At 43.8% G+C, this 25,703-nt stretch overlaps 1 protein-coding gene across 4 annotated transcripts; it reads right to left on the bottom strand.

The window, feature by feature from the left end:
- Nucleotides 1–8,857: 8,857 nt before the first annotated feature.
- Nucleotides 8,858–24,379, bottom strand: SMIM12 (small integral membrane protein 12). 4 transcript variants are annotated; one of them, XM_086956535.1, is made up of 2 exons: nt 24,286–24,379; nt 8,858–13,131 (listed from the first exon to the last, which is right to left on the bottom strand). In XM_086956535.1, exon 2 carries the CDS (start codon nt 13,124–13,126, stop codon nt 12,851–12,853), a length of 276 nt encoding a protein of 91 aa, XP_086812661.1. In that variant the 5' UTR covers nt 13,127–13,131; nt 24,286–24,379; the 3' UTR covers nt 8,858–12,850. The 4 variants fall into 4 exon arrangements, with proteins under 4 accessions (XP_086812661.1, XP_086812660.1, XP_086812662.1 ...); XM_086956534.1 differs by having other exon boundaries at nt 11,797–13,131; nt 24,236–24,301; XM_086956536.1 differs by having other exon boundaries at nt 11,797–13,131; nt 24,177–24,291.
- Between the last annotated feature and the right edge of the window lie 1,324 nt (nt 24,380–25,703).

The raw sequence follows: 25,703 nt of genomic DNA, 5'->3' as shown, positions 1-25,703 counted from the left end.
AATCCCTATTGGAACCTATCTCCAAGTTTGTAGATTTCTTTCTCAAACCTTTTCTATTGGAAGTCAAATCCCACATACAAGATACCACGGACTTCATCAACAAGCTTATGACAATCAAGTTTGATAAAAATTCCCAGTTAATGGTTACAATGGACATAACTTCACTTTACACTCAAATCCCGCAAGATGAAGGTATTTATGTTCTTGAAACATTTTTGGAGGAAAGACCAAGACCACACCCAATACCAACCGAATTAATTTTAAAACTTGCAGAATTCGCGTTGAAAAAGAATTATTTCAACTTTGATGGAGAATTCTACTTCCAAGTTGGTGGCGTGGCAATGGGATGCCCATTTGCCCCTGAATTAGCTGTGTTATTTATGGCAAAATATGAGGAGGCATTCGTCTATAACAATAATCCCTACGTACAATGGATATCCCATTGGTATCGTTATATAGACAACATTTTTTTCATCTGGTCTGGACCAAAAGAGGAACTCCAAAGCTTCCATGATTGGATCAACAATAGGGTACCAACTATTAAATTCAGCATGGAACATTTGACGGAAAAAATGCCGTTCCTGGACGTAGAAGTGTACCCCTGTGAAGGTGAATTGATAACAACACTCCATAAAAAAATCTACTGATCGCAACAGGGCGCTCCACTTGCATAGCAATCATCCGCGTAGCCTAAAAGACAACCTCCCATATGGGCAATATCTACGGATAAGACGAAATTGCCAATGCAAGGAAGAATACTGGAAACATGCAAATAATCTTACAGCTAATTTACTGATACGTGGCTACCCGAAAAAACTACTAAGAAAGTCAGCAAAAAGAGCATGGTGGACTCCACGTGATACCCTCTTGGAAAGAAGAGCAAAAAAAGAAACAGACAGGTTAGTCTTTGTATCTACGTTTTGGCCCAACTCAAATGCTTTGAAAAAAGTAGTGAAACAAAACTGGCATCTGTTACGCAATTTGGATCAAACCTTCAAAAAAGAACCACTTTTCGCCTTCAAAAAGAATCACAGTGTCGCCAATCAATTGATCAGAGCTGCTTTGCCCAAAAAGATAAACCCAGATTTACGGACTATGTTAAACTTACCTCCAATTCAGGGACACCACAAATGTGGGACATGCACATGTTGTGATACCACGGTAGAAGGAACAGTTTTCACATACAATCAAATTAGTTGGAAACATGACAAGTTTTCCAACTGCAAATCGCATTACGTGGTTTATGGAATTTTATGCCCCTGCAATCTGGCATATATTGGAAAAACAAACCAAGAAGTCCGTCTCCGAATACATTAACACAAATCAAGAATTCGGAATAATGTAGCCACAGCACCTCTAGTTAATCACTGCAATGAAAAACAACACAAAGACACAGATTTAACCTGGACAGTCATTGCTAAGGTTGAAAATGATGCCAGAGGTGGAAACCTAGACGCCAAATTAACAAAAATGGAAGCGATGTTAATTGTCAAATTTAATACAGCATTTTCCGGATTAAATGAAATGTCAGAAATGTTCAAACTCTGAGTTAACATCAGTGAACATAACAAGGGACAATACTCCGCTTTCCCTTGATCATTTCTGATGCACATTTAATTAAAGAGAACGCGTACACTAATACCTGTCGGCATCCCTTTGCCAATGCAAATAATGCAATGCAAATAAGCTGACCGACAACGATTGTGACCTGCCCGTTGGATACATCATTGGTTCTGTGAGACACAACCTCATGTCTCATCAAGCATGCACACCACAATTTATTGCAAATCAAATGAAGCAACTCCTATCGAACCCCCGATATTACGCAACAAAAAGGAGCATTACAATAGGACTGCCATCATCTGACGCCGCTTCAAACAAAGATACACTACAACTCCCACAATCCATCATATATCAAAGTGAGCTAATTCTTTCGAGCCCCGAAATTGCTCCTGACATAGTTGCCACAAATCTAGAGAATCCCTTCCAAAAACTTTGAAGACACGGTGTCCATTTACATTTTCAATTATTTATGATTTTTCGAGCCAATTTACTCGTCCTGTATCACTCAACTTTAAGACATTTAAAGCGTATCACATTGCGCATTTACTACGTCTCCCAGGATCCTTTGCAGACCCGGAAGCATTGCACAGTGAGGACGCCCGGCAGAGGCAACAAAATTCAGCTCCGCACTGACGCGACCCAGTTGAGGTAAGAACCGCTACACTACTAAATCTAGCTCACATGTAGAAACCTGATAATGGACACGCCGTTGTCCCAGTTCTGACAGCACTTTTCCGTCTATTTTTTAGAAACACTGACGGTTATCCCGGTTACAAAGATTCATTCACCGTTTCTAAGGAGAGATTACGCCTGCCCAGCTCACCCTGTCTGATCACGCCCCACTACCGCCGTGGAAGCTTACAGGCTCCTTTGTCTCCACAGATAAACAGCACCCACCGGGCGGACTCTGCATTTAATCGTGGGATTCAGACTCGTTTGACTATGTAAGCATAATTGAGAGGTGTATGCCTGCATGTGGTTTGAAAAATAGATATGTTTCAATAGGTAATGGTGTTATATGTTTCTTATGATAGATGGTTGATTTCCCGGACACGCCCACACTTTGTTCTGGTCTCCAATTTACTGAGAGGTAGTAGGCACTAGCTGGCAGTAGGAAAAGGCAGTGTAGCATTATAGTTGAACAGCACACCAATAAGTTTCCCCTTTCTCTTTTACAGACCTTGGTCCTGATGAGAACTCACCATTTTGTTTAGTTCGAAACGCGTAGACATTATAAGCCTAAACTGAAAAACTAAAACTGAAAAAAACTCTCAAACTGTTTTGACAAAATACGAATGTTTTTGGCTTTATTGTAATCCAAGTGATTACATTGTTGAAATAATTCATATTGTTTCGTGTTGATGTGTTTGTATATATAGTGTAAATAGTGTGGTTTGAAAGTTGTATGACTGATCGTGTGTGACTTGTTTTGCCCAAAGTTTTCTTATTTTTCTATTTGTAAAACATTGCTTATCTTGAATATATGCCATTTGTTGTTTATGTTGTACATAAGGTCTTAAATAATGAACTTGAAATAAATCTGATTTCTTTTGAGATAAAAATAAATAAATAAGTCCAATTTGAAATAAAATAAATAAATGACGCATTGTGGTCAATATAAACATTTGTTTCAACTCTGATGTTTAACCAAAATAAGGCAGGCAAGTTATTAGCAGCACGTGCATCTTCTGTTGTTTATTATTAGCTAAAATTGTAACCCTACCACAATTACTGTACTCCCTGGCCACACCCTAAGCCCCCAGGAGGTACTATCAGCTTCCCGTTTTAAGAAGCTACACTCCGTGCTAACTGATCTTGCATGGAGCTCTGGCTGGTGCAGTACGACATTGCACAATCTCTGATTATCACAGCAGAAAGCCGAATTAAGAACATGTACTTTGAGGTCTACTGCCTTGCAGCTAAGCTTCTGAGGGCTGTTAGATTATTTTCTAAAATTGTAATACCTATTGCAATGCAGACATAAGCAATTGGACAGAAGGATGTAGTGGGGACATTTTTCCAGGTCAGAAATGTATAACAAACAATGGGGTGGAGTGGAGTAAAGGGTTGAAAAAAGGTGTAGACTGGAGTGGCAGTGTGGTGTGGAGCACAGCAAAAGGTCGTAGAGTGGCAATGAGTGGCAGAGTAAATTGGCATACAATAGAGCTGCATTGCAGGAAGTGGAGGGGAGTGGCATTGAGTAGATTGAACTGGCGTAGAGTGCAGTGGCATAGACTACAGTGGTGCAGAGTGCCAGAGAGTGCACTGGTGTACAGTAGAGTGGCATAGAGGGTACTGGTATATAATGCAGCAGCATGGAGTAGAATGGTGCAAAGTAGAGTGGCATAGTGTAGTAGCATGCCGTGATGTAGGGCGTTGCAGACTAGAGTGGTGCAGAGTGTAGAGGCATATGGTGCATTGGGATAGAGTGGTAAAAAGTAGAGTGCTGTGTCGTAGAGTGGCAGAGAGGATGACATAGCGTGCAGTGGCGGAGAGTATTGCTTTTTAGAGTGGCATATTGTGTAGTAGAGTGGTGCAGAGTACAGTGGTTCAGTTTAGAGTGCATTGCTGTAGTGTGCAGTGGTTCAGAGTAGTGTGCTAGAGTGCAGTGGCATAGAGTACCGCAGATTAGAGTGCAGTGAGGAGTGGAGCAAAATAGAATAGACTGTTTCAGACTCGAGTGAAGTGGTGTAGACAGGAGTGGTGCATGGTAGAGTGCAGTGACAGAGTAAATTAGAGTAGCGTAGATTGGAGTACCAAAGAGTGGAGTGGTACAGAGGAGAGGGCACTGGCATTGAGTGCAGTGTGTGCAGAGAGCAGTGGTGTTACTTTACAATACTCTACTCCACGCCACTCCACTCTGTGCCTCTCCACTCCACAATGCTCTACTCCACTCTATGACACTATACAACACAACTCTATGCGCCTTAACACCACTCTCCAGAGGGCATATGGGTGCATGGGCAACCCGGAACATAGAGAGTGGATGGATGCGGCAACACAAAATAGATGGGAGGATGGGTTGATAGAAAACTGACAATGGAGGGATTGTGGGTGGTTAGGGCAACACTGACAACAGAACACTGAAGGGGAGAAGCACACGAGGGAAGCAGCTAAAAAAAACTCTGGCAGTGAAAGGACACATGTAACGCATCCATATTCTAGGCGATGGACAAACACAAAGAAGAAGGAAGCCTACATCAGATGACCAATAAGAACCATGCAAATGAGAGTGCCAGTGAAGTCAATTCATGGTAAGTAATAGATGGCTGCTAATAATATGCTTTGCAAGAGACATTGCACACGCTGTTTTAGGAGAGACATAACAGGATAACACAAAAAGGGGCACGAATCCAGAGAACTGGTGGAAGCTACTAGAAAAGTTTGGCATGTTGTTCGGGAAGTCATATGGAGTGGAGTGGCTCACTGGTTAGAGGCGGCAGACCCGGGAGCAGAGGACGGCCCGGGACCAGGGTTCAATTCCCGACGGGGAAGGGTCTTGGACCAGGGTCAGCGGACTCGATAATTCTCGCCTCTGTGCCTAATCTAACTAGGGATCACACTCGGCAACTCTGGGCATTAGCTTGCCTAATCTCCACAACGGCCCCCCACATATGCCGGGGATGCCTGGTTTCACCTTGGAGATACTCAGTAGAGGCCATCTCACAGGGAAAGCCAGGACGGGTTCCCCAGCGGTCTATTGCGCAGAGATACTCCTTCGGGAGTCGATTCAAGCGCGTTAGAAACCCACAATTAATATCCAGACCACTTTCATCAATTTAAGCTGCAATTTTCAAATCATTTGCCCTGAAGAATTCCTCCACCCCTTGGATGATATTCTTGCATGAATTTTTATACTTGCAAAAAAACAGGGGACCTATTTTGGAATTCAACATCCAAGCCTTGAAAAAGTCCCAGCCCACTACACCATTCAAGGGGGCGAAACACAAGTTGGCTGAACACCCATTAGCCAGCCATGATGTGAAAATTGGGGCCTGGATGTGTTGAAATAAAGTCAAAAAGAAAAACTATTTTATTCTTTTTTAATCAGTAACATTCGAACACACTGTTTATTTTCATAGAATAACATTTTCGAAAGCATGACTTCCCAATTGCTTTACCAAATACAAAAAAAATTGTCTGGAGCATTCATTCTCTAGTCGTCCACGTGAGTGACACCCACCATCAGTGAAGAACTAGTGTCCGTGATATTGATGAACAGCACCATTTCCATAAATTTCCTGCGTGGCCATTTGCCCGTTTTTTTTTTTTAACAAGATTTATTTTTCCTGTATTTTTCACCCGATTTACTATATCATCAAACGGCATTGGTCATATCTGCGAAGCGTGCTGTCAATTTTGTTTGAACGAGTAGATGAACAAGAATTTTGACATTTAATTTTTATTAAGGCTAATCAAAAGTTGTCAGAAACTGCTTTGAAGAGGGATTGTTGGGCACCCATATAGTTCGAGGCTGTGCATTAGTAGATGCAATCCCAATTTGGAAAGCTAGAGTACCCCTGCTGACGTGTCAATATTATGGAGACAATTGTTAACCAAATTTTCGTGGTCCATAAATTAGTTTCTCGTTAAGCCTTTATTTGAATATCGGCACTCCACGTCTGTGCGGAGTTGTCTAGGCAAAGTTAATAAACTCAGTCGTCGAAACGGCCAGCGTAGCTTTAGCTGCCAACAGTGAAATCTCAAGTCCCGCCACACGAGGGCAGCAATGGCGTGCTCATAAATGCCAAAGGCAAACTGCAATAGAAATACTGATGGGGTGCAACAACAATTTAAAACTAAGAGAACCACTTACCATGACAATCGTTTTGGATTCCGTGTTCTCTTTTTTTACCATGCATTACTAACACTCAGCACATACACAGCATACGCATCCACATTGCAAGCTTCTCCAGCATAATCTGGAACAGAAGCACAAGCTTCAGTCACACACATGCAAGCTTATACAGACACACGCCATGTGCAGCAGCAGTGCGTGCTTCCCCTCAGAGTTGTTACAGCCGAAGCGGCAGTAGCATTGCACAACCCTTTATACACTCGGAATAAGTGCAGCAGCATTGCCAGCTTTGGCGAATGGAAGAGACATTCTGTGAGATGGTTTCGTAATGCTCGTGGTCATCATGGACATCCAAGCGCAGATGACCAGCAAAAAAAATAAATTGCTTCTTAGCAGTCTGAATTATCACACAGTTCTCTTATAGGCATAGAATGCAAATTTTACCTAGGGATCAAAAATCATAATCACCACCCCGTTCATAGGGAACTGAATAGCCTTATGGAGTACTGCAAGCAAGAGCAAAACGAGGATTGGCAAAACCAATAGGTCTGGCGAAGGTGCCTGACTTTTGACTTTGTAAATGCTTGTTTTGAGTGGTCATGTTTTGTAAAACTTTATCGTAGGAGCTCATGGGCTCACACTAAAATAAAATACACTAAACATATTTTTTTTGTCCATAAAAAAAAAATACCACAGTAGTTCCCGACGCTGAAGTGATACTTAGAGTGCGGGTGCGCTTAGAAAAAGAGCAGAATGTTGTCACTCAGTCAGTCATCCAATGGCTGAAGTGGTTTTCCTAATGCATCCTGATGTATATGTATGCTGTAGTAGGCATAAGAAATATGTGAATGACACAATAGACCGATGAATCTAGAATGGCTTAAAATGTACATAAATAAGTACTTTGTGTATGCTAATGTTACTAAAATCAAACTGTTTTAGCTAATGCCAGGCCTAAAAAGCAGTTCCCTTTATGTAGACACTAGAAGGATACAAGTCATCCGATCAAAAGGATGGCAAATAACCTATGGTCCAGAGGAAGCACCAACACAAAAAGAGGAAAAGACTATGAAACAGAAGCAAAAGAATGAGACTGACAAGAAAGCCAATCAATGTTATGGAATTGTCAGACCAAAGCACAATGAGAGTACTAGTATTGTACACAATAGGTCTTTCAACAGCACCCAACTGGAAGGATCTGTAGGTAAGACCTAAAAAGAGAATTTGTGCATGCATGAAGGTCCAGAGATTCTGTGAGGAAACCAGGATGTTTGGGGTGTGTCTGATCATTTGTTTTTTGGAAGTGGTCCAGTACAGTGATGAGCCACTATACACACCTCTTGTAGGTCCTTTTTCTTGTAGCCTATCACTTACCTGCAACTACACCAGTCTTTTAGAGAGCAAGCTGGAGAAGCGAACTACATATTGACCGTGCCTCTCTTAGGCGAGCAATTCAATTATTTAAGATATTATAGGATAAAAACTAGTGGGAACAGCAAGAATTTTCTCACCTAGCATTCTGCTAAAGTTAAGATGGTGGTGAATAAGCAAGCGAGGGATGGCGAAGGAGCAAGTGCGGTCCAGGGGCCATATTACCTATGCAGCGCATTTTCCTGGTTAGTGCTGGGTGCACCTTTCAAAAGGTGCGCCTAGCGCTAACCAGGACAATGAGCTGAAGTGAATAATTTGTCCCCGGGGCAGCCGCAAACTTGTGCTGCCCCCAGGGCAGCGCATTCATGTGAGAAACGGAGCAGCTGCTTTGAAGCCACTCCGTGTTTTCACAGTGCAGAGGGCAACCCGCCTGCACTTTTAAACGGGATTAGAGATCCCCTTGCAGGCAGGCGGGTGCAGTAAGTGACTGCACCTGCCTGCAAGGGTATGTCTGGAGGATCCACAGGACCCCTTTCTCCCCACTCCAGAGGGGTGCAGAGGGGTGCTATCGGGGAGCGCACTTACAGTGAACCACCTTTTACGTGGCACAATGTCAGCGCGCACCCTGACAGCTTCTTTGCCTCTGAGCTCACGTCTATAAAATGGTGAGGGCGCAGAGGCAAAGGGATTTCCTCATTTGCTGCGCAAAGGAAGGAACGCCCTCTTGAGGAAGCGCTAGTGCATAGAGCGCCAGCGCTTTCAGTATTACAGAAGGGGGCGCTCAAGCACCTGCTGCCCATTCTGTAACACCAAAGTGCGTTAGGGCGTGCAAAGTGGGCGTAAATGCCCCTTGCGCCCGCAGGGGACATTGGTAATAGGGTCTTGGGAGGGGAGAGAGAGGAATGAGGGAGATAGGCACCCTGGGGCAGAACTGGTTAAGGAGGGAGTGGCAAACCAGTCAATGAATGGAGAGAAGAGCAGTGGAGACTGAGGAGAGGGGGCACTGTACACAAGCATCAATCACACCTGCACTTTGCTATGGTGAGTGTGTGTATGTATAGGTCAATGCTAGCAGGATCACTTCTGATCAGAGAAAAATGCAATAAAGTTCACACAAGCACTAGAAATAGCTCAAACTGCCAAAACACGTATATGTTAAGCATTTTAATACATCTGGGTTGAATTGTCAACAAGCGAATACGTTTCCCTTCTACAACCTGTCTAAAGCCATTTTCCCGAAACTTATCAATATTTAGTAAAAAGTGGAGCAAAAGTCTGACATGATTTGTACCGGGCAGTCTACCAAACAATCGTTGAATTGGGATAAATCCTCCAAAAATGACATCAAGTGCCAACTTCAGGAGCACTCCCGAGTGTAATGTCATTGCTCTAGTCGAGGCTAAAGATCCAAAAATGTAAAACATGTAAGCATGTATACTTTAGGAGAGATCTGAACCAAGTACCATGAGTACGAAGTGAGTAGGCTTACGTTTGAGACGCTCTCTACACAGCCAGCTCAATTTGCAGATTTTTCCGTAGTCAAGTATCGCTTGTATCAGTGGTAGAGCTAGGGAAGTCACATTCCAACTTTGACTTGTATGGTAAAATCTGTTCAATCGGCTTCTAAGGACACTGGATAAAAACCTCTTCATTCTGCTACAAATCAGTCAATATCTGTACTGAACCTCTCTATCTCACCCAGCAATCTGTAGCGGGCTTTAACAGAAAAAGATGGTTCACCACAAAGTAACTCTACATGGTACTCTCCCCACCACAGGACATCCAAGAAGGTATGCACACTTTGCATTCAGATTTCATTGTAACTGTTGAGGCAGGCATGCAACTGGGATTCCTCTTTAGAAGCTTCAGGCAAGAGGTCTAGAGCAGTGGTTCCCAAACTTTTGACTCCTGGGGACCCCCATTGAGTCACCACTGGAAGCCGGGGACCCCCAAGCAATTTGTATGAGTTAAATTTCAAATATTAAAACAGTAATTTAAAAAAATACACACATGTGCACACAAAACAAATACTCAAGGTACTAACAATTTTGGGGCCAGATGTACGACCATTTCATTTAGCGCCTCGCAATTGACAACACATTGCAAGTGGCAAATTGCGAGTTGCTAAATGAAATGTACAACAGTGTGTTTAACACTGTTTGGGATTCCCAATGGGGTCGCAAATTGCGAGGTTCCTTAATATTAATGAGCCTCTCGCAATTTGTGAGCCCGTTGGGAATGCCTGCCCTCCCAGGTGTGGTGACCTGCTGGGCTGTGCTGGCCACCATGTCTGGGACTGCTTTTAAATAATGCAGTTTAAGAAAATGCAGCCCGCTTTCCATGCATTAAAAAAAAAAAAAGTAAATGAAACGTTTTCGTTTCATTTTCTAAGGGTAGGCAGAGGTCCCTAAATAATTTTGCATGCATTTGCAAAGGGGAAGGGGTCCCCTGGGGACCCCTTCCCATTTGCGAATGCATTACCATCTACTTGAAGTAGGTGGTAATTATGAGTGTTTTGCGACCACAAAACATTTGTACATAGTTTTGAGACTCGCTATTTGGAACGGAATGCCCCTTTCAAATAGCAAGTTGCAAAACCTATAACAAATTTCGACTCGCGAAATACGCAATGTACATGCATGCGCAAACGGGTTCGCGAACTTGTTCACACATTTAAAAACAGATCTGGCCCTTAGTATTTTATATTGAAGTAATAGCCCCTCTGTCACATGTATTTCATTTGTTTTATAGCACCTCTCATACCATTGTAGGATGTCAGAGCACTTTACATCTCATACATATAGACATTGAATCATACATGTAAATCAGTGTGTATATAAAATGTTTAAAGAGTGCTTGGTCTGAAAAAGCACAAACTCAGAATTCAGAACATAACACAGTGGCTAGCGCTTACTTTAACATTAAAAATGTATTTCTACCCAAATAAATCTTTTTCGCAGCATCAGGATAATGACTAACTGGGAAAAAACATAAGTTACTAACCATGCAGTTTTCAAGTAGCTCTTTGATGACAGTTTATAGGTCCCTCTGCTACATTACGATTGTCGCGTATGAAGTGCACAGTAACGAAAAAATCTCTGTGATAAAAGCAGTAACCACGAACCTATGCACATAAAATACTGCTTTTTCAAATGCATGTTACACGTTCTTTGCAGTAGGCACATTAACCCTCTGTGCTACATTATTCAAAGCTGCCACTGAACAAAACTCTCTTCACGCTGCAGCAGGTACATTAATCACTGGCATTTATTTATTCATTTATAATCTTGACACTTTTAGTGTTGCTGGAAAGCTGCTAATTATGCAAGTAAGGTTTATGTGCTTTTAAAACTGTTGCCTGCGGACCCCCTGGGAATGTGTCTCGGACCCCTGGGGGTCCGCGGACCCCAGTTTGGGAAACACTGGTCTAGAGCATTACAGTAAAAAGTGGAGCAAAACTCTGACATGATTTGTACCGGGCAGTCTACCAAACAATTGTTGAAATGGGATAAATCCTCCGAAAATGACATCAAGTGCCAACTTCAGGAGCACTCCCTGAGTGTGATGTCATTGCTCTAGTCGAGGCTAAAGATCCAAAAATGTAAAATGTGTACTTTAGGAGAGCTCTGAACCAAGTATCAGGAGTACGAAGTGAGTAGGCTCACGTTTGAGACACTCTACACAGCCAGCTCTATTTTGCAGATTTTTCCGTAGTCCAGTATCGCTTGTATCAGAGAGGAATAAGTAGTGCGGCTACTCATATTAATTAAGCAATTATCAATTATTTGCAAAGCACTCCTATTCATTTGCTCTTCTAAAAGTGTAGTGCATATGCAGACTGGGTGTAGTAAGCCTGGCCACACAAATGGGAAAGTGTGAACTTGGGGATTTGCATAAGAATTGAAGAGCTAGAATAACGAAAGAACAGACTCATACGTTTCAAATACGTCTCGGAGACAGGAGTTCTTGAGCCCCTAGTAGGTCTAATACATTAAGTAGAAGACTTTGAATTATGCCGCATAAAAATCTCATAGCTTAAATATCATTCGAGACACCTCCTATTCATTGGTAGACCTTTTTTTTCAAATGCCACTTTATTGGGATTGACATTTTAGCCTACATGCTGTCCTAAGGTTGTCAGGCTGGGTTCCAATCTGTGGTGTATTAGGTTTTTCAAAGTAACTATTGTATTGTCCTCCCCAGAAGAGTTCATCAGCATTCTCAAATTTACCGACATTTCAAGCAGGCATTCATCAGTTTTTACTTGCAGGAGAGTGTCTCGGCGGTGTGTCCAGCACTTTCAGTATTTTGAACAGTGTAATGTTCAGCTTTTCCCCATTTCTTTACATCCATGAGCAATACTTCTGCGGAGAGGGCTTCTGAAGCTTTCCGTGCCATAGTCATCTTTTTTGCAAGCATAAAGGCCACGTAAATTAATTTCATTACAGTTTTTTATTTTTTCCCCATTACATGGGGCAAATGTCACTATATGTCTACATGTAAGTATGACGAAAATCACAATAATTTAAAGGGCATTAACAGAGTACACATGCCTTTTGCCCCTTTCCTATCAGTAGTTGGGATGATGAATACATAAAAACAAAACACATTTCTTTGGCAAACCACAGCAATGGGTCTGGGTATTCCTTACAACACCTGCCCAGACTGATACACAAATCAATTTAGAACAGCAGCTAGTGTGAGATCCTGTGAGAGAAGGAGAAAAATAATGTATGGTGGAAGTAAAAAGAAAAAAAAACGGGAGGTATGATAACTCAAGTTCGTGAAAGCTTGTGTACCATCTTGTGCTGACAGCTGCCGGCATCGTTCACAGCATAATGGTCCCACTGCCCAAAGGATTCTGAGACTTTCTGAAGTGGACCCACTCTCAAAACAATTTCACGATATTCCAAAATGGCACTCATATGCCAGAGGAGTCTGGATACTTCCTTAAGCATCACAGCCCCTCAAAGTTTCCCAAAGTTTCTGAAATGGCCTAAACTCCCACAAGGATTCTGGGACATTCTAAAAGGCATTCACGCGCCAAAGGATTGCAGTAAATCCCAAAACGGCCATAACCCACATAGTTTCCTGGTCCTCCCTTAAGGCATCATGGTTTCAGCTTTTCTCTGGGCGGTTGCGATTCAGCACGGCCTTGGGTGTGAATTCCAACTTCTCTTTCAGGCTGAGCACCTGAGTAAGGTCCTGGCCGGAAGTCTCCTGCAGCTTGCGGTCCTCCCGCTGCTCCAGGATGCTCTTCTCTTCCGTGGGCAGCGGCATGTCCTTTCGGATGAACCACTCTAGGTGGTAGCCAACAGCCCCAACTACAAACGCCACAGGGAACGTCACGTATGGGGCGTAGGTCCGGATCACGGCCCACACCACAGGCAACATGGCTTCTGTAAGAAAACAAGCTACATTCAGTCACTGGCCTTAACACACATCTCTAATGTCCATATTGTACATTCACAGCCTGAAAGCCTCAATCATGTAGAACACAATGACATGTAGTGACAAAAGGGAAATGCAGAAACACCCATCTAGACCGGGAATGTGCAATATACACAATCAAGGAACAGGACAACACAACAGCTAATGTAACCCAACACGTTAAGAAAACTGTATGCAGGACTCGTGCAGTCAATGCTGCTAACACACAATTCCTGCCACTACTCCTCCCCCCCCCTTACCCCCTCCCCCGCAGTACATCCACAAACGTCAGGCAGAGAAATAGCCTATGTTATGGCTTGAATGGCATTCTATTAGCAACCACTGCAAATCCTGCGTATACTAGCCACAACGACCAACAACAAAGAATATGGCAGGAGACTACCAAAATAGGCCAGAATAAAACAGCCTGAACCACAAATATGGCATTGTACTAATACAAGCACCCGAAGTGTGCATTACAAGGCACAAGTACAGGAATGGGCATATGTTTATTCTAAAGGGCAAAATAGCACCCGACTCAGCACCATGAAGCCCATATGGTAAACAATCACTCCATAGCTTGGGAGAAACACTGCAGCTTTGTCATTCAATTACATTTTCTGAGTGAGAATGATGATCCGGACTATGATTGATGGACACTTTCCTGTTTGTTTCCTCGGTTTGCTGGCACTAACAAGACCTTTAATTTACACGGTCAGAACTGGGGCATGACCTTGCAACCGTCAGGGCAGGCTGAGACTGGGTTTCATGGAGAGGGAACAAGAAAGCCCCCTAAAAGATGGCAGCATGAACAAAACCCAAACTAAAAAGGAAACCTGCGTATCATCTGGTCGACAGCTGAGCGGGGGTGGGGTTGAGGGCTAGGTAGTGATCAGTGGAAGTTGGTACTGGCATCTTCCCCTTATTTAGGTAGATAGCGCTAGCATGCTCGCTTTGTGCACCCCAGGGAGACTCACTGATGCACTGCAGAGCAGGCAGTAGGAAAAGACATCCATAGACCAAAGTAAGTATATAAAAGACACAGGAAAGGGAGAGAACAGACAAGTTAAAGTGTGAGGGAAATGAAAAGACAAAAGAATGGAGTGACATTCCCCAAGGACAGAGGGGTATTGCGGTTGGGACGGTTTTGAGGGAAGGAAGAGAGTGGGGACTGGAGACCGAAACTGCTGAGGGATGAGGAGACATGACAGTAAGAGAGAGACAACAAGACCAAAGGAGATAGGCAAATCAATTCGGCATGGGGAGAAGAGGAGAGGTGAGGGAAGGAGACGGAGTGAAAAAAAGAGAAAAGGTAGTGACAAATCCCGAGACGGAAGACTGTATGAAAGTTAAGTGTTATTAAGTGGATGCCACATAGGAAAGACAGAAAGGGAATCAGAAGATGGCACAGAGAAAGGTCAAGAGATGACAGAAAGTAGGAAGGACAGGGGTGTTCTGAAGAGAAAAAGTAAGAACATAGGAGTGAGAGAGAGGTGAAAAGAGACAGACAGCATTTCATAATTAGATGTGTGCGAGCCAACAGATTAACAAAGAGAGACTTTTTAAAGGATCTGGCTGGCGAAGTGTAGTCCAGGACACCGACCTGATAGTAGATAGTTGAACTGTTCTTTATCAATAAACCTATGTGGTGTCCCAAGCCAATCCAGTGCTCCGGAACCCTCAAAACAGGATTCTACTACAACTTGAGAGATGGAAGATAGAGAATGTTCTCTCCCACCCTTTACAAGATTGAAGCACATCTCCTTTTTAAATTGAAACTCAACAGTGCTTGCGCTGAATGCAAGACCTGTTGTATCCTCTTCTATGGGTTCTGGTACACCCATCGATTGCCATTGGTTGTTATCTGTGGCATTCAGAAATGCTGGCTTGTTATTGGTGCATTTCTGTCAATGTCTGTCCTTTGTGTGCTTAGTTCCCTCCCTGGAGATTTCAGTAAGAGAATATTTTGTTTGGCCACCTCACATTACAGCATGTGATGGCCTCTCCTCCCTGTTCCCGTATGGACTGAGCAGGTTTACTATTTGAACTAGTTAACTTGAAACACCGAGTGCGTTTATTTTTCCATTGACACGACAGACTCCTTAATGACTTTGTCCCGACCAAAGCCCTTATTTACAACATAACTTCTAATAACTTTACATAACATGTGTATTTGTAAAACACACGTTCACCCAAACGAGGTCTCATGGCGCTGAACAACAGATGTTCATTGTCACCCAACGGTACTCATTTTATCGACCTCAGATGGATGGAAAGCTGAGTGGACCCGCCAGGAATTTGAACCTGACAATGAGGTCAAACACAGGGCCCTGCAGTGGATGCATTAGTCCACTGAGCCACCAGACCTTGTTTACTATTTGAAATAGTTAACTTGTTTATTCAGCTGCCTCCCTTGTAAATTTCTCCCAGACTTGCTTGATTTTCTTTCTCTTACATTTTTATTGCTTTTGCAGAGTGAGGTTGCAAGGAATGCTGATAGCTCATCAAGGTACCAGAGCAGTGCAGGGTTCCAGATCAACACATTTGCTCTGGGTAGTACATTGACTCGGTCTAGAAACTTGCACTGTAGCACATGTTCAAGCTCTCCAATCCCCTAATGTGTCCTGATGCAGTATGGCAACTTTTCTCAAATTGTGCAGACTAATGCTAAATATTTGAGCTCTAGAACCCAGTGCTGTTAGGGGCACATTAAGTCACCCATTCTAGAGCTGTGTAGTATATTGCAGAATGCAGATTCCAGTGGTGTATAGCGGCCCAGTCAGTCGTCTTCATTTGTATCCTCCCATGGCGACTGGCCCCTTTACATCGGTTGTTACACAGTACATGTTATTTAGTCTTGTGAGCACTATTTTCTTTATGGAGTTTCTCCTACCATGATTTGCTTACATTCAGCACCATGCGCGATTTCACTTTCCAAGTAGCCACCATCTCTGTCACCGCACCACAGGCCCACAATGACCTTTTCGGAAGCCCTGTTTTTAGCCCCACTCCCATCCCTTTAAAACCTCCTCTCACCGGTGAAATGTTCGGTTTCCTCTCAGGGCCCTTAACATGGCACCGACTACTAGGATTCCTCCAGTTCGGAGAGTTAGCGCAGTTGAAATCCATTAGTGTGTGGAGGCTCCCCCCACCCAGTCCATGCGAGGCAGTGATGGAACAGCCTGATGATGTTCCAGGCAGCCATCCTGCACCTTGCACAAGAGCCCCGGAACACTTACTCACTCCAGCCTGTGTGGATACTGCCAACAATGCTCTTCCTAATAGGGTTTAATCATCACCAGTGTATTGTAAACTGTAAACACAAGCTCCTTGTTTGTTGTTTTAACGCTGCACATACATCCCGAAATGCAGTCACAGGAGGTAGACTTATTATACTCTTATACATCCTTACATTCATCAGTCACTCACTGTATACAAACACCATTCCACATTGTATTCTGCTGGAATTCTACAACGATTTACACAGCAACCACCTCTAACCACTATAGCAACCCATTCCCGGGTCCCCCATTGTCCCACATCCCTTCTTTACATCCTGGGAGCAGACTTTTTAAAGCCAGTTTGTGAGCCCCTTCCCCTCTACTGTTAGTATCTAAGCCCCCCTCCTTCTCTCTTCCTACTACCATTCATGGGCGTCGACTAAAAGGGTCGGAATACTGAAAGTGACATAACCTGCCTTTTAAACACCTTAATGTCAACATGGTTTATCACTTACCCCGTCCGTAGCCCATTAGAAGCATCCTAGATGAGCAGATGCTGGTTTACTTTTTGCACCTGCTTCTGTTTTTATGAATCCGGAGATCAGAGGGTTGCGAAGGACAAGGAAGGAATAAAAGGCATCATCTAACCGTAAAGCTAATCAGTGATGCAACAAGGGACTAGTAGATCCTGACGCACACACAAAACTCCCCCCCCCCCCATTGAGTAGTAAATATCAATCAATTGGGGTGAGTAGGGCATCTTGCTGCTCTGAGCTCCAGTGCTATTGCACATGCTGCAATATTGATGACTACAGTTGTGTAAGCATCCATCCTACCACCTTTTCTGCAGAATATGCCTTCTCAACTTTGAACGAAGTACAACATTTTAAGTATAAATCTCAGAATCGATAACCAAGAGGAGAGACTGTGGTCCTAAATAAAAACAAAGGGGCTGCAGAGCAAGGCCGGTGTTCTGGACTGGGAATGCAAACAAGCCGTGGCAATTATATCGAACCGGGGAGGAGGGGTGCTAGTGGGAAACACTGCTGCTGATCTTTCATTAAAGGGGGCTGATATTGCAGCACTGCTGCAAAACCGGCCCCCAGTAACAAAAACAGCCCCCACTGCTCCATAACCAACCCTCACCCTTCCGGCCCACCGGGAAAATGCTCGGTGCCCGCTACGGCCCTGCTGCAGAGCTGTTCAAAGCTGAAGCTTACTGACAACCGTAAACTGCATGGGTGCCTGTGTCCCACAACACGATAACACCTCAAGGGTCGACATCATCTTCATGCACAGCAAGGAAACACTTCCCACATAGGATCAAAACCAGGACAAGACCCTTGCAACTACACACCCCACGCGGTGCAGCATGCTGCCCATGCATGCTCAGCGCCCACACAGGTGAAGTAAGCACTATGTAAATGTTACAATACCTAGTCGTCCCAAGGGCAAAGCTCTGTTCTACACCACTAGCAGTGAGGCCGTGAGCGTGTGCACAAGGTGCAGAGGACGAGGGTCGCAGAGGCATAATGGTGGCTCTCCTGAAATACAGAAGCGTGAGTGATGACTGAAGTTTTAGGACTTGGGATAACTCTTAGGAAACCTCTGCAGACAGGGTGTGGGGTCGACGCCGTGCACACCTACTTGCCCCTCCTCCGGCCAAAGACGTACAGGAATATAGCACCCAGAGACTTGGACCCCTACCGAGGAAAAGGACAAGGTATCTGGGCACTCCCGCCTCATAATGGGCCAGGCAACATTCACAGAACATTCCTGCCCGTCTGGTACCAGGCACAGTTACCCCGGGACCAGCAGGGGCTTCCAGTAATAAATGGGGGCTCCCCCTAAAATGCTATGCCCCCGACAAGTCCGCCCCACGGGACGAGAAATGGATACTGCCGGGAGCAGCCATCTGTTGAAAATAGGGGGAAGTGCCCAACCACACGTCCATCACCACCCCCTTTTGTACCGCTTTTGGCCGCCATATGTGTGGCAGGGTATGCTCAGACGTGAGTCCCTTGCTCACTTTGCCACTGGATTTAAGCAAGCCGGGCTGAAGAAAGCTGGAATGCCAGAAACCGGTCCTCGGAAGCTTGTTTCCTGTCCAGGGAAGACATGGCTTGGCAGTTCAGGCTGGACTGTTCCCATGAGGCACAGAGTCAGACTGATTTGCATATAGCCATGTCTGAACTGGGGTGGCAGAGTGGGCTAAAGAACGGTGATGGATTAAACCCAGATCTTTTGACTGGGTGTGAGTGTTTGATTGATTCAGATGCTCCGTCCATCACCACCCCCTTTTGTACCGTAACCACACATTAAGGCATGACAAACATAATACACAACGAGGTCGATTATCCCGAATAATAACGTTGATCTACAACATTGGGTCGCCTTCTTTGAAGCTTAATTTCAACTGGACTTGGGAAGCACAGCTCCTGACCTGCACATTACCATAGATGCTCCCCTAGTGTTTAATACTAAAGAGGTAGAGGCAGTTTCTGAAGCTCATTCCTGGTTGCAAGGCACCAGGGCCCGACTGCATCCCAGCCGACTTATTTAAGCAGGATCCTGACCTTTGGATCCCATATATAACAAACCTAATTTATTCACTAGCGGGGGGGCTCAGATTCCTGCATCCTGGTCGGGTGTGGAAATCATCCCGATTGATAAGAAGCGTGACCGTTCCACCCCAGCCAATTATAGACCCTTTAGCCTCATCGATGCAATGCAAAAGATAGTAGTACGAGTGCTATTGGGAAGGATTCAGAACTGGATGTCGGAAGCAGATATATTATCCCCCCTGCAGGCAGGGTTCCGGCCCCCTATGGGGACTCTGGATCAAGCTTTTTGATTTGTCCTACTTTACTGGAAGGAGGTCCTTTTGGGTAAGGGAATGATCTTTGCCGCTTTTGTGGACCTAAAATCCGCATTTGATCTTGTCCCCAGAACTAAATTGTGGGTAGTTTTATTAGGACTGGGGATGCCCAAAGAGTTAGTTGCCTTTGTGGTGAGACTCCACAAATCCACTTATGCACAGGTTCGAAGGGGGAAACCTGGTGAAGTTACAGAGAGATTCGAGGTAGGGAAAGGGGTCCGTCAAGGGTGTGTGTTGGCTCCCACACTGTTTTCACTATTCATCAACAGTGTGGTGCAGGTACTTTGCTAACCACCCCACGGATGCGCCTATCCTAGCTGGCCAAAGGGTGCCCCTGCTCATGTTCGCAGACGACACCTTGATATTATCCAAGACGAGGCAGGGGCTACAGCTGGCCCGGACTCGTTTTGAGGAGTTTTGGTGCGACCATGGGCTTGTAGTCAATGCAGAGAAGACTAAATTTATGGCACTTCATGGGTCCAGCTCTGTCAAAGCAAGAGTCTTCATGAGCGGAAGACTCTTGGAGCAGACTGATGTCTTCACTTATTTAGGTGTCACCTTTGGCGATAAACTGAGCTGGAAACCCCAAGTTAAGAGCTGGAAACCCCAAGTTAAGATCCTATCTCTGAAACATTTACAACTAGCAGGAGCTTTGATTAAAGAGCTGTTAAAATGTAACTACTAATATTACCCCCGCCATTTTATATGGCGCTGAAATTTGGGGATTTGGTAATTTAGTCCAACTATCAACAGCCCAGAACAAATTTATGAGAATGGTTGTGGGACTGTCCCAATCCAACCCCCGTATTCCACTCCTTCTAGATCTCGGTTGCCAAGCAATCAAGGATACTGCACGGTACAGGCCTCTGGCATTCTGGAGAAGGCTTTGGATTACTCCAGAATTACATCTATTCGCTAGGGGTCTGACAGAAGTAAGGGGATTGGACCGTTCACATAAGATCTCTTGGCTGAATGGTGTCAAATCCTTGCTTATTGATATGGGGATGAGAGATCTATGGGACAGCCCAGAGTCAGCGGATTTCCCATCCAAAGAAATATATAGAGCAGCGTACTGGAATTTAATCAAAACCAGGAGGCATTCCGCCTTATCCAGTTCTCCCTTGTCTAGAGACTTTTGTGAGTTTAAAGATGAACCCTGCATGGAAAGCTATTGGGATCTAATAACGAAACATACACAACAAAAAATTTTTAAGGCCCCCCCAGACAGCTCGGATGACACCGACGGATAGAGCGGTGCTCCTCATACCTGAGCCGCAGCCAGGTGGGGTGAAGCTCCTCAACCATCACCTATGGTACTTGGTTGAGCACACAACCTGGTCTTTGCAGGTGATATCTTTTAATAATTACTTTTCACTAAAAGCAGTAGTCTTGAAATATCTGGTCCTGAGGAATGCATGAAAAATCTTTTTCACTTAATGCAGAAACAGGTCGACCACTACTGAATGCGGATATTATTTCTAAAACCGCATTTGCACTTGTCTTTTAAACCTTAGGGACTGGGAGACACTAATAAATTGTATTCTCTACCCAGTTCACCTAATTTTATAATCACTCATCTTTCACCCTTTTTCACTTTACACTGCTTTTTTCAGTCGCCACTAAATCATGTGATACTCCCCTCTCACATCTCCATCTCGGCAACGGTAACGTTTGACCGGCCGTTTTGTTTTGTCTCCTGGGCAAGGAGATCCCAAATGATGCAAAAGAGGGCAGTACAGTAAGGCTTCTGATGGGAATTTTTCCAAAATGTCCTTGAGCCCTAACTTGGCCAACTCTACACTTTGAAAAAACGTGCATGGTGTGTTCCTTTGGGTGTTATCTGCACTGCACTTATGTTGAGATTCCAGACGATTAACTCTCTTGACTACTAGGTACCACTGGGTGTTTAGACATCTAATAACGAAACCCCGAGATCGTAAGCTCTATCACCAGTTCAGAGTTGAGACACTCCTGCTTAGGAAGTTTACATGTAAATGGCTACCAGGAACCAGTGACAAATGCCCATTCTGCCCGGACTGCATAGAAGATATTGATCATTTTCTATCTGTGTGCCCGGTTTATCAACAACCCAGATGCATGTGGCTCAAACCATTATGTAGAACCCTGGGAACGAGCTCTGCGCTGTTTGCTAAAAGGTTATTGAAAACTGGTTGCAATGATATTGCAGTAATGGGTGTATCTAAGTTCCTAAGCTGGGAATGGGTTTTGCGGGAGAATAGCTATATGCCGATTTTGCAAGGTTCGCTATTTTTTCGAAAATTGAATTTAATGATACCCTTTTCTGTATTTTAGATTGTGTGAAGTCTTGTGCATACAATATATTTAATCCTGTCTTAATGAACTGTATTTTAAACTGTAAATATAGGTATTCATATTCTTAATTTATATCAATTTCTGATGACAGTTTATGGAGCATTAATGGTAACATTTTATTGTATTTTGTAATTAACTGACTGTCCTGTCTTTTAAGATGAAAATCGCAATAAAGACTTTTTTCAATTGATAATACACAACAGACATTTTTTTAATATAAATTTCATATGTTACTGCGGAAAGCGACGTCAAGGCGGGATTAATAAAAGATGGGGCCTCTACTCAATTAGTGAGTTCATTCAATCTACCTCAGAAGGATGGCAGGCTGACGTCCTCTATTAAGTTGAAAACGTGTGACCAGTAGCTTGCTTTCAGATCTCTACAAAATGCGCATGAAATAACGGACTTATTGAAATCATGATTAAACTTTGGCCCATCCTTGTACTACATGTAAACACCAGCATAATCTGTGGTCTAACATTTAATCTTGAATGGCAAGTCGCAACATCCTATAATCTTTCTATTTTTTTTTTTTTAATCAGATGTGTAATATATTTTCTTCAGTATAATCTTTGCATTGCAGGAAACTACTGTGATGGGTTTCTGTTATTACTAAAGGCAGATAGGTTAGGTCCGTTTTTGCCCTATCGCCTCTGGTCGCTGGTATACAGCTCTGATACAGACTGCAGATAGGATTTCCTTATGTTATGTTGCATTTCCTTTCAAGGTTGTTACGTTGGACCTCTATTCTGCAGTATTCACTTTTATGGATGTGGGCTTGAATGCTCTGCTAACAGGTAAAACAGCCTTAAAGTTTGCAGCATCTCCTGGTATGACGTTATGGAAGCCCTAGATTCGGAGGCATAACTTTTAATGAAAAATAAAAATGTGTTCTTTTATCTCTTTCCCTGGCAAATTGGATGTGCAGGATCACCTTCAGTGACTGGTAAGCTAGTACTTTGTTCTACATTCCTTTCTCCATTTGCAGCTGTGACCATGATCCATTACAGCCACATCTTCTAGTGAATCTGTCTGCAGGCCTCAATTACCATACTTAACCACAGACTTTGGTTCTAATGCATGTCTTTGCCCCCCCGTAGACCCCTTACAACTTTCAGGTATGTTCACCATTTCGCCAACCCTGCACGAGGCAGAGGCAAGCATGTATGTATTCCTGACTAACACTACATGACCCAGTGTGTAGTAATTTTATAGCTAATCAATCACTAGCAGCAAATGACCCAGGATAATATGTTGCATGGCTAAACAGTTATAAGGTCCCAACGGCGAGACCAATTGTCTTGCAAATGCTTGTTTTATTTTTAACACCCAAACACACAGATCTGGAGCTTAGTTGCTACCTATTTGTTCTTTTTTGTCCCCAAAAAGGCAAAGCTAGTTCCACAACACACAGTTCAACTGCACATATTTCCGATCCAAACCACATAATTCAACACCAAGCCACATAATACAACTCAACAACACAATTACACAACCCACGACATACATCCAATTCCACGCCACACTATTAACTAATAAAATACAACCCACATAATTCCACTACACACCACATACATACACTCCATAACACATAGGTAAAATACATTGCTGTATACAATGCCAATAGCTCTAACTCAAACAAATGTGAAATGATTGCCTTTGCAATGCTTTTTTATGGCTGCAGTGAAGTAATGTTGATGTTGGATGTAGAGTGTAAAAGAAGACTTCCTCATAATGGGAGTGGAGATAGAGGCAGCGTGATAGAATATACATCAACTGCTGGCTGTAGCAGAAATTACTGGCAGAACAATGAGGGTACTGTCGATAGTGCAGGATTATGTAAAGTGACAATTCAGGGTCTAAACATTCCATGTTTCAACCTGACTGGATAGCCATTAGCTAATTCTGAAAATAAGTCTGTCTACTCGTTCTAGGTGCCACGCCACAATATTTTACAAATCACTCAAAATGTGGCAAATAGATAACGTTCATAAGATTGCAACACTTAGCTCCAAGAGCCTGCGCATGTAAATCATGCAACACACATGTAAACATATGACAAAGTCTCTTAAAAATTCAGAAATTACAGTTTTTAGCACGTTAGTGTTTTATCTTAGCACACTAGTTGACATTGTTCAAACTACAAATCCCAGCATGTATCGAAAAGATGTGTGGCCACCCAGGTCGTAAAAGCAGGCCCAGCTCCTATCGACGTTGACCTATGTGGAGGAGCAAAGGCATTTTCGACACCAGTTTCCCAGGTCCATGCGTCAGTAGCCCATTCTACCTGGAGTTTTGCTTTTATTCTGTGACCTTCAGTCCGGTGTATCCCATTATAAAATCAAGACCATAGAATAAGGGCCAAAACTCAGAATTAACTGCACATGCCTCTCACGATTCCCGCATAAACCTGGAACTCGGAATGGGACGCAGAGAGAGAGTGGGGAAGTAGAAAATGGTGATTTAAAGGTTATGTGGATGATTGCAGGGAAGAGCGCGAGGGAGAATTTTTTGAAAGAAGAATGGGTTTCTTTTTCATACACAAATCTTAATGTTCCACCATTTTTTTCGCACATTTCACCTTCAAAAACATCATTCGTTCAATGCAATCCCCCACCAACAGCCAGCTCATGCTCGTACCAGGCAGGGTGCACCCCTTCTATACAACACACCCGGAGTCCTCCACCTACCCGTCCTATACTGCGCAGATATGCTCCTTGAGCCAGTCGTTCGTTCCGGTTTAGGCTACCCTCACTACCTTGTGTGAACTAAGACGACTTTCCATTGGATGTTTCCATTGGTCCACACAAAGGACACCAGCCGGCAAGAGGAAACCCTGTTCCTGAGTGCATGAGCCTCAACTTGCTACAGCGCCACCTGCCGAATCTAAAGGAGAATGACACTACTACGTCAGAACACTGACACCAGCTCATCTGCTCAAGCATTAAAGCATGCAGAGCTATTAATCCACATTGAATGGCTACTCCGTGCATACCAAGACGCATTGCAAAAATCCGAGTCCTGTGGGGACCCAGGGGGACCGTGGCAAGAGCCGGTGTCCCCCTGGGGAATTTCGCACGGTGGAACAATCCACCTTAGCGCGGTTGGCCTGTTAGGTTAGGATAGGAGGCGGGGCTTACCTAAGGAGTAGGAAGTGGTGGGGCGGGATTTAGGTTTCAGTAGCAGGACGGGAGGCAGGTGACGCAGTTTGTTTGTCCCTCCCACCCTCCCTCTTTTTCAAATTTTGTTTTCTGTATCTATTGTATCTAATAAATAATTATATATATATAAAATATATATATATAAATTAATAAATAAATTTAAAAAAAAACTATCCCTGTCACGTTAAGACAGTCGTTAAAGTGTCCTTTCTTGGTTCATGTTTGCATTAGGCGCTCTGTTGGGGGTCGGGATAGTCTAGAGCGGGCTTATCCTTGCCCTCTGGGGGTGGGGGGAGGGTAGGTGAAAAAATGGTGATGAAACATAATGAGGAGAAAATAAACAATGTTGGGGATTGTACAGTATTTGGGGGTATTGATTGATAAGTTGTGGGAAATGTTTTCGGTTGCAATTTTATTATGGAAATGTTTGGTGAAAAATGTAGTAAGGGGTTTTCTTGCTATCGTAACACATGCAAAGAATTGGATATCTGTTTTTGACTGTCTTAAATAAAAGTGACCTTTTCTGCTATAAATATCTGGTGTGGATTGTTCTTATTGCGCGATAGCCTGTTGCTGACAGGTGCTGGTTGGTCTTGTGTGACTTAGAGCATGCACTGCCACTAACCTGCTCCTACAGGCCAGTTCACAATATTTTTGGCACGCTCTCCTTGCCTCCAGAGGCGTACCTTCAAAGGGGTGTTTGGGGTGTTATGCCCCCCCCCCCCATAATAAATGTAGTTTCTGATAAATAGTTGGGTAATGGTGCTAGCAGTCGTGTATGGTGAGGTGTCTATCGGATTTCACCAGAAATGTTTACATGTACATAGACAAAAACACACACATACGCTCTCTCCCTCCTGGTCAAGGACCTGACCTGCTCTCTCCCCCCATGCAGCTCCGCTGTTAAGTGCAGCTGCCCTTGCTGTGCCAAGCTCTGCTTTGACAGG

The sequence above is a fragment of the Lissotriton vulgaris genome, chromosome 2_1, assembly GCF_964263255.1.
Source record: "Lissotriton vulgaris chromosome 2_1, aLisVul1.2, whole genome shotgun sequence".
Lineage (NCBI taxonomy): Eukaryota > Metazoa > Chordata > Amphibia > Caudata > Salamandridae > Lissotriton > Lissotriton vulgaris.
This window is presented reverse-complemented; position numbering and strand designations above follow the sequence as displayed.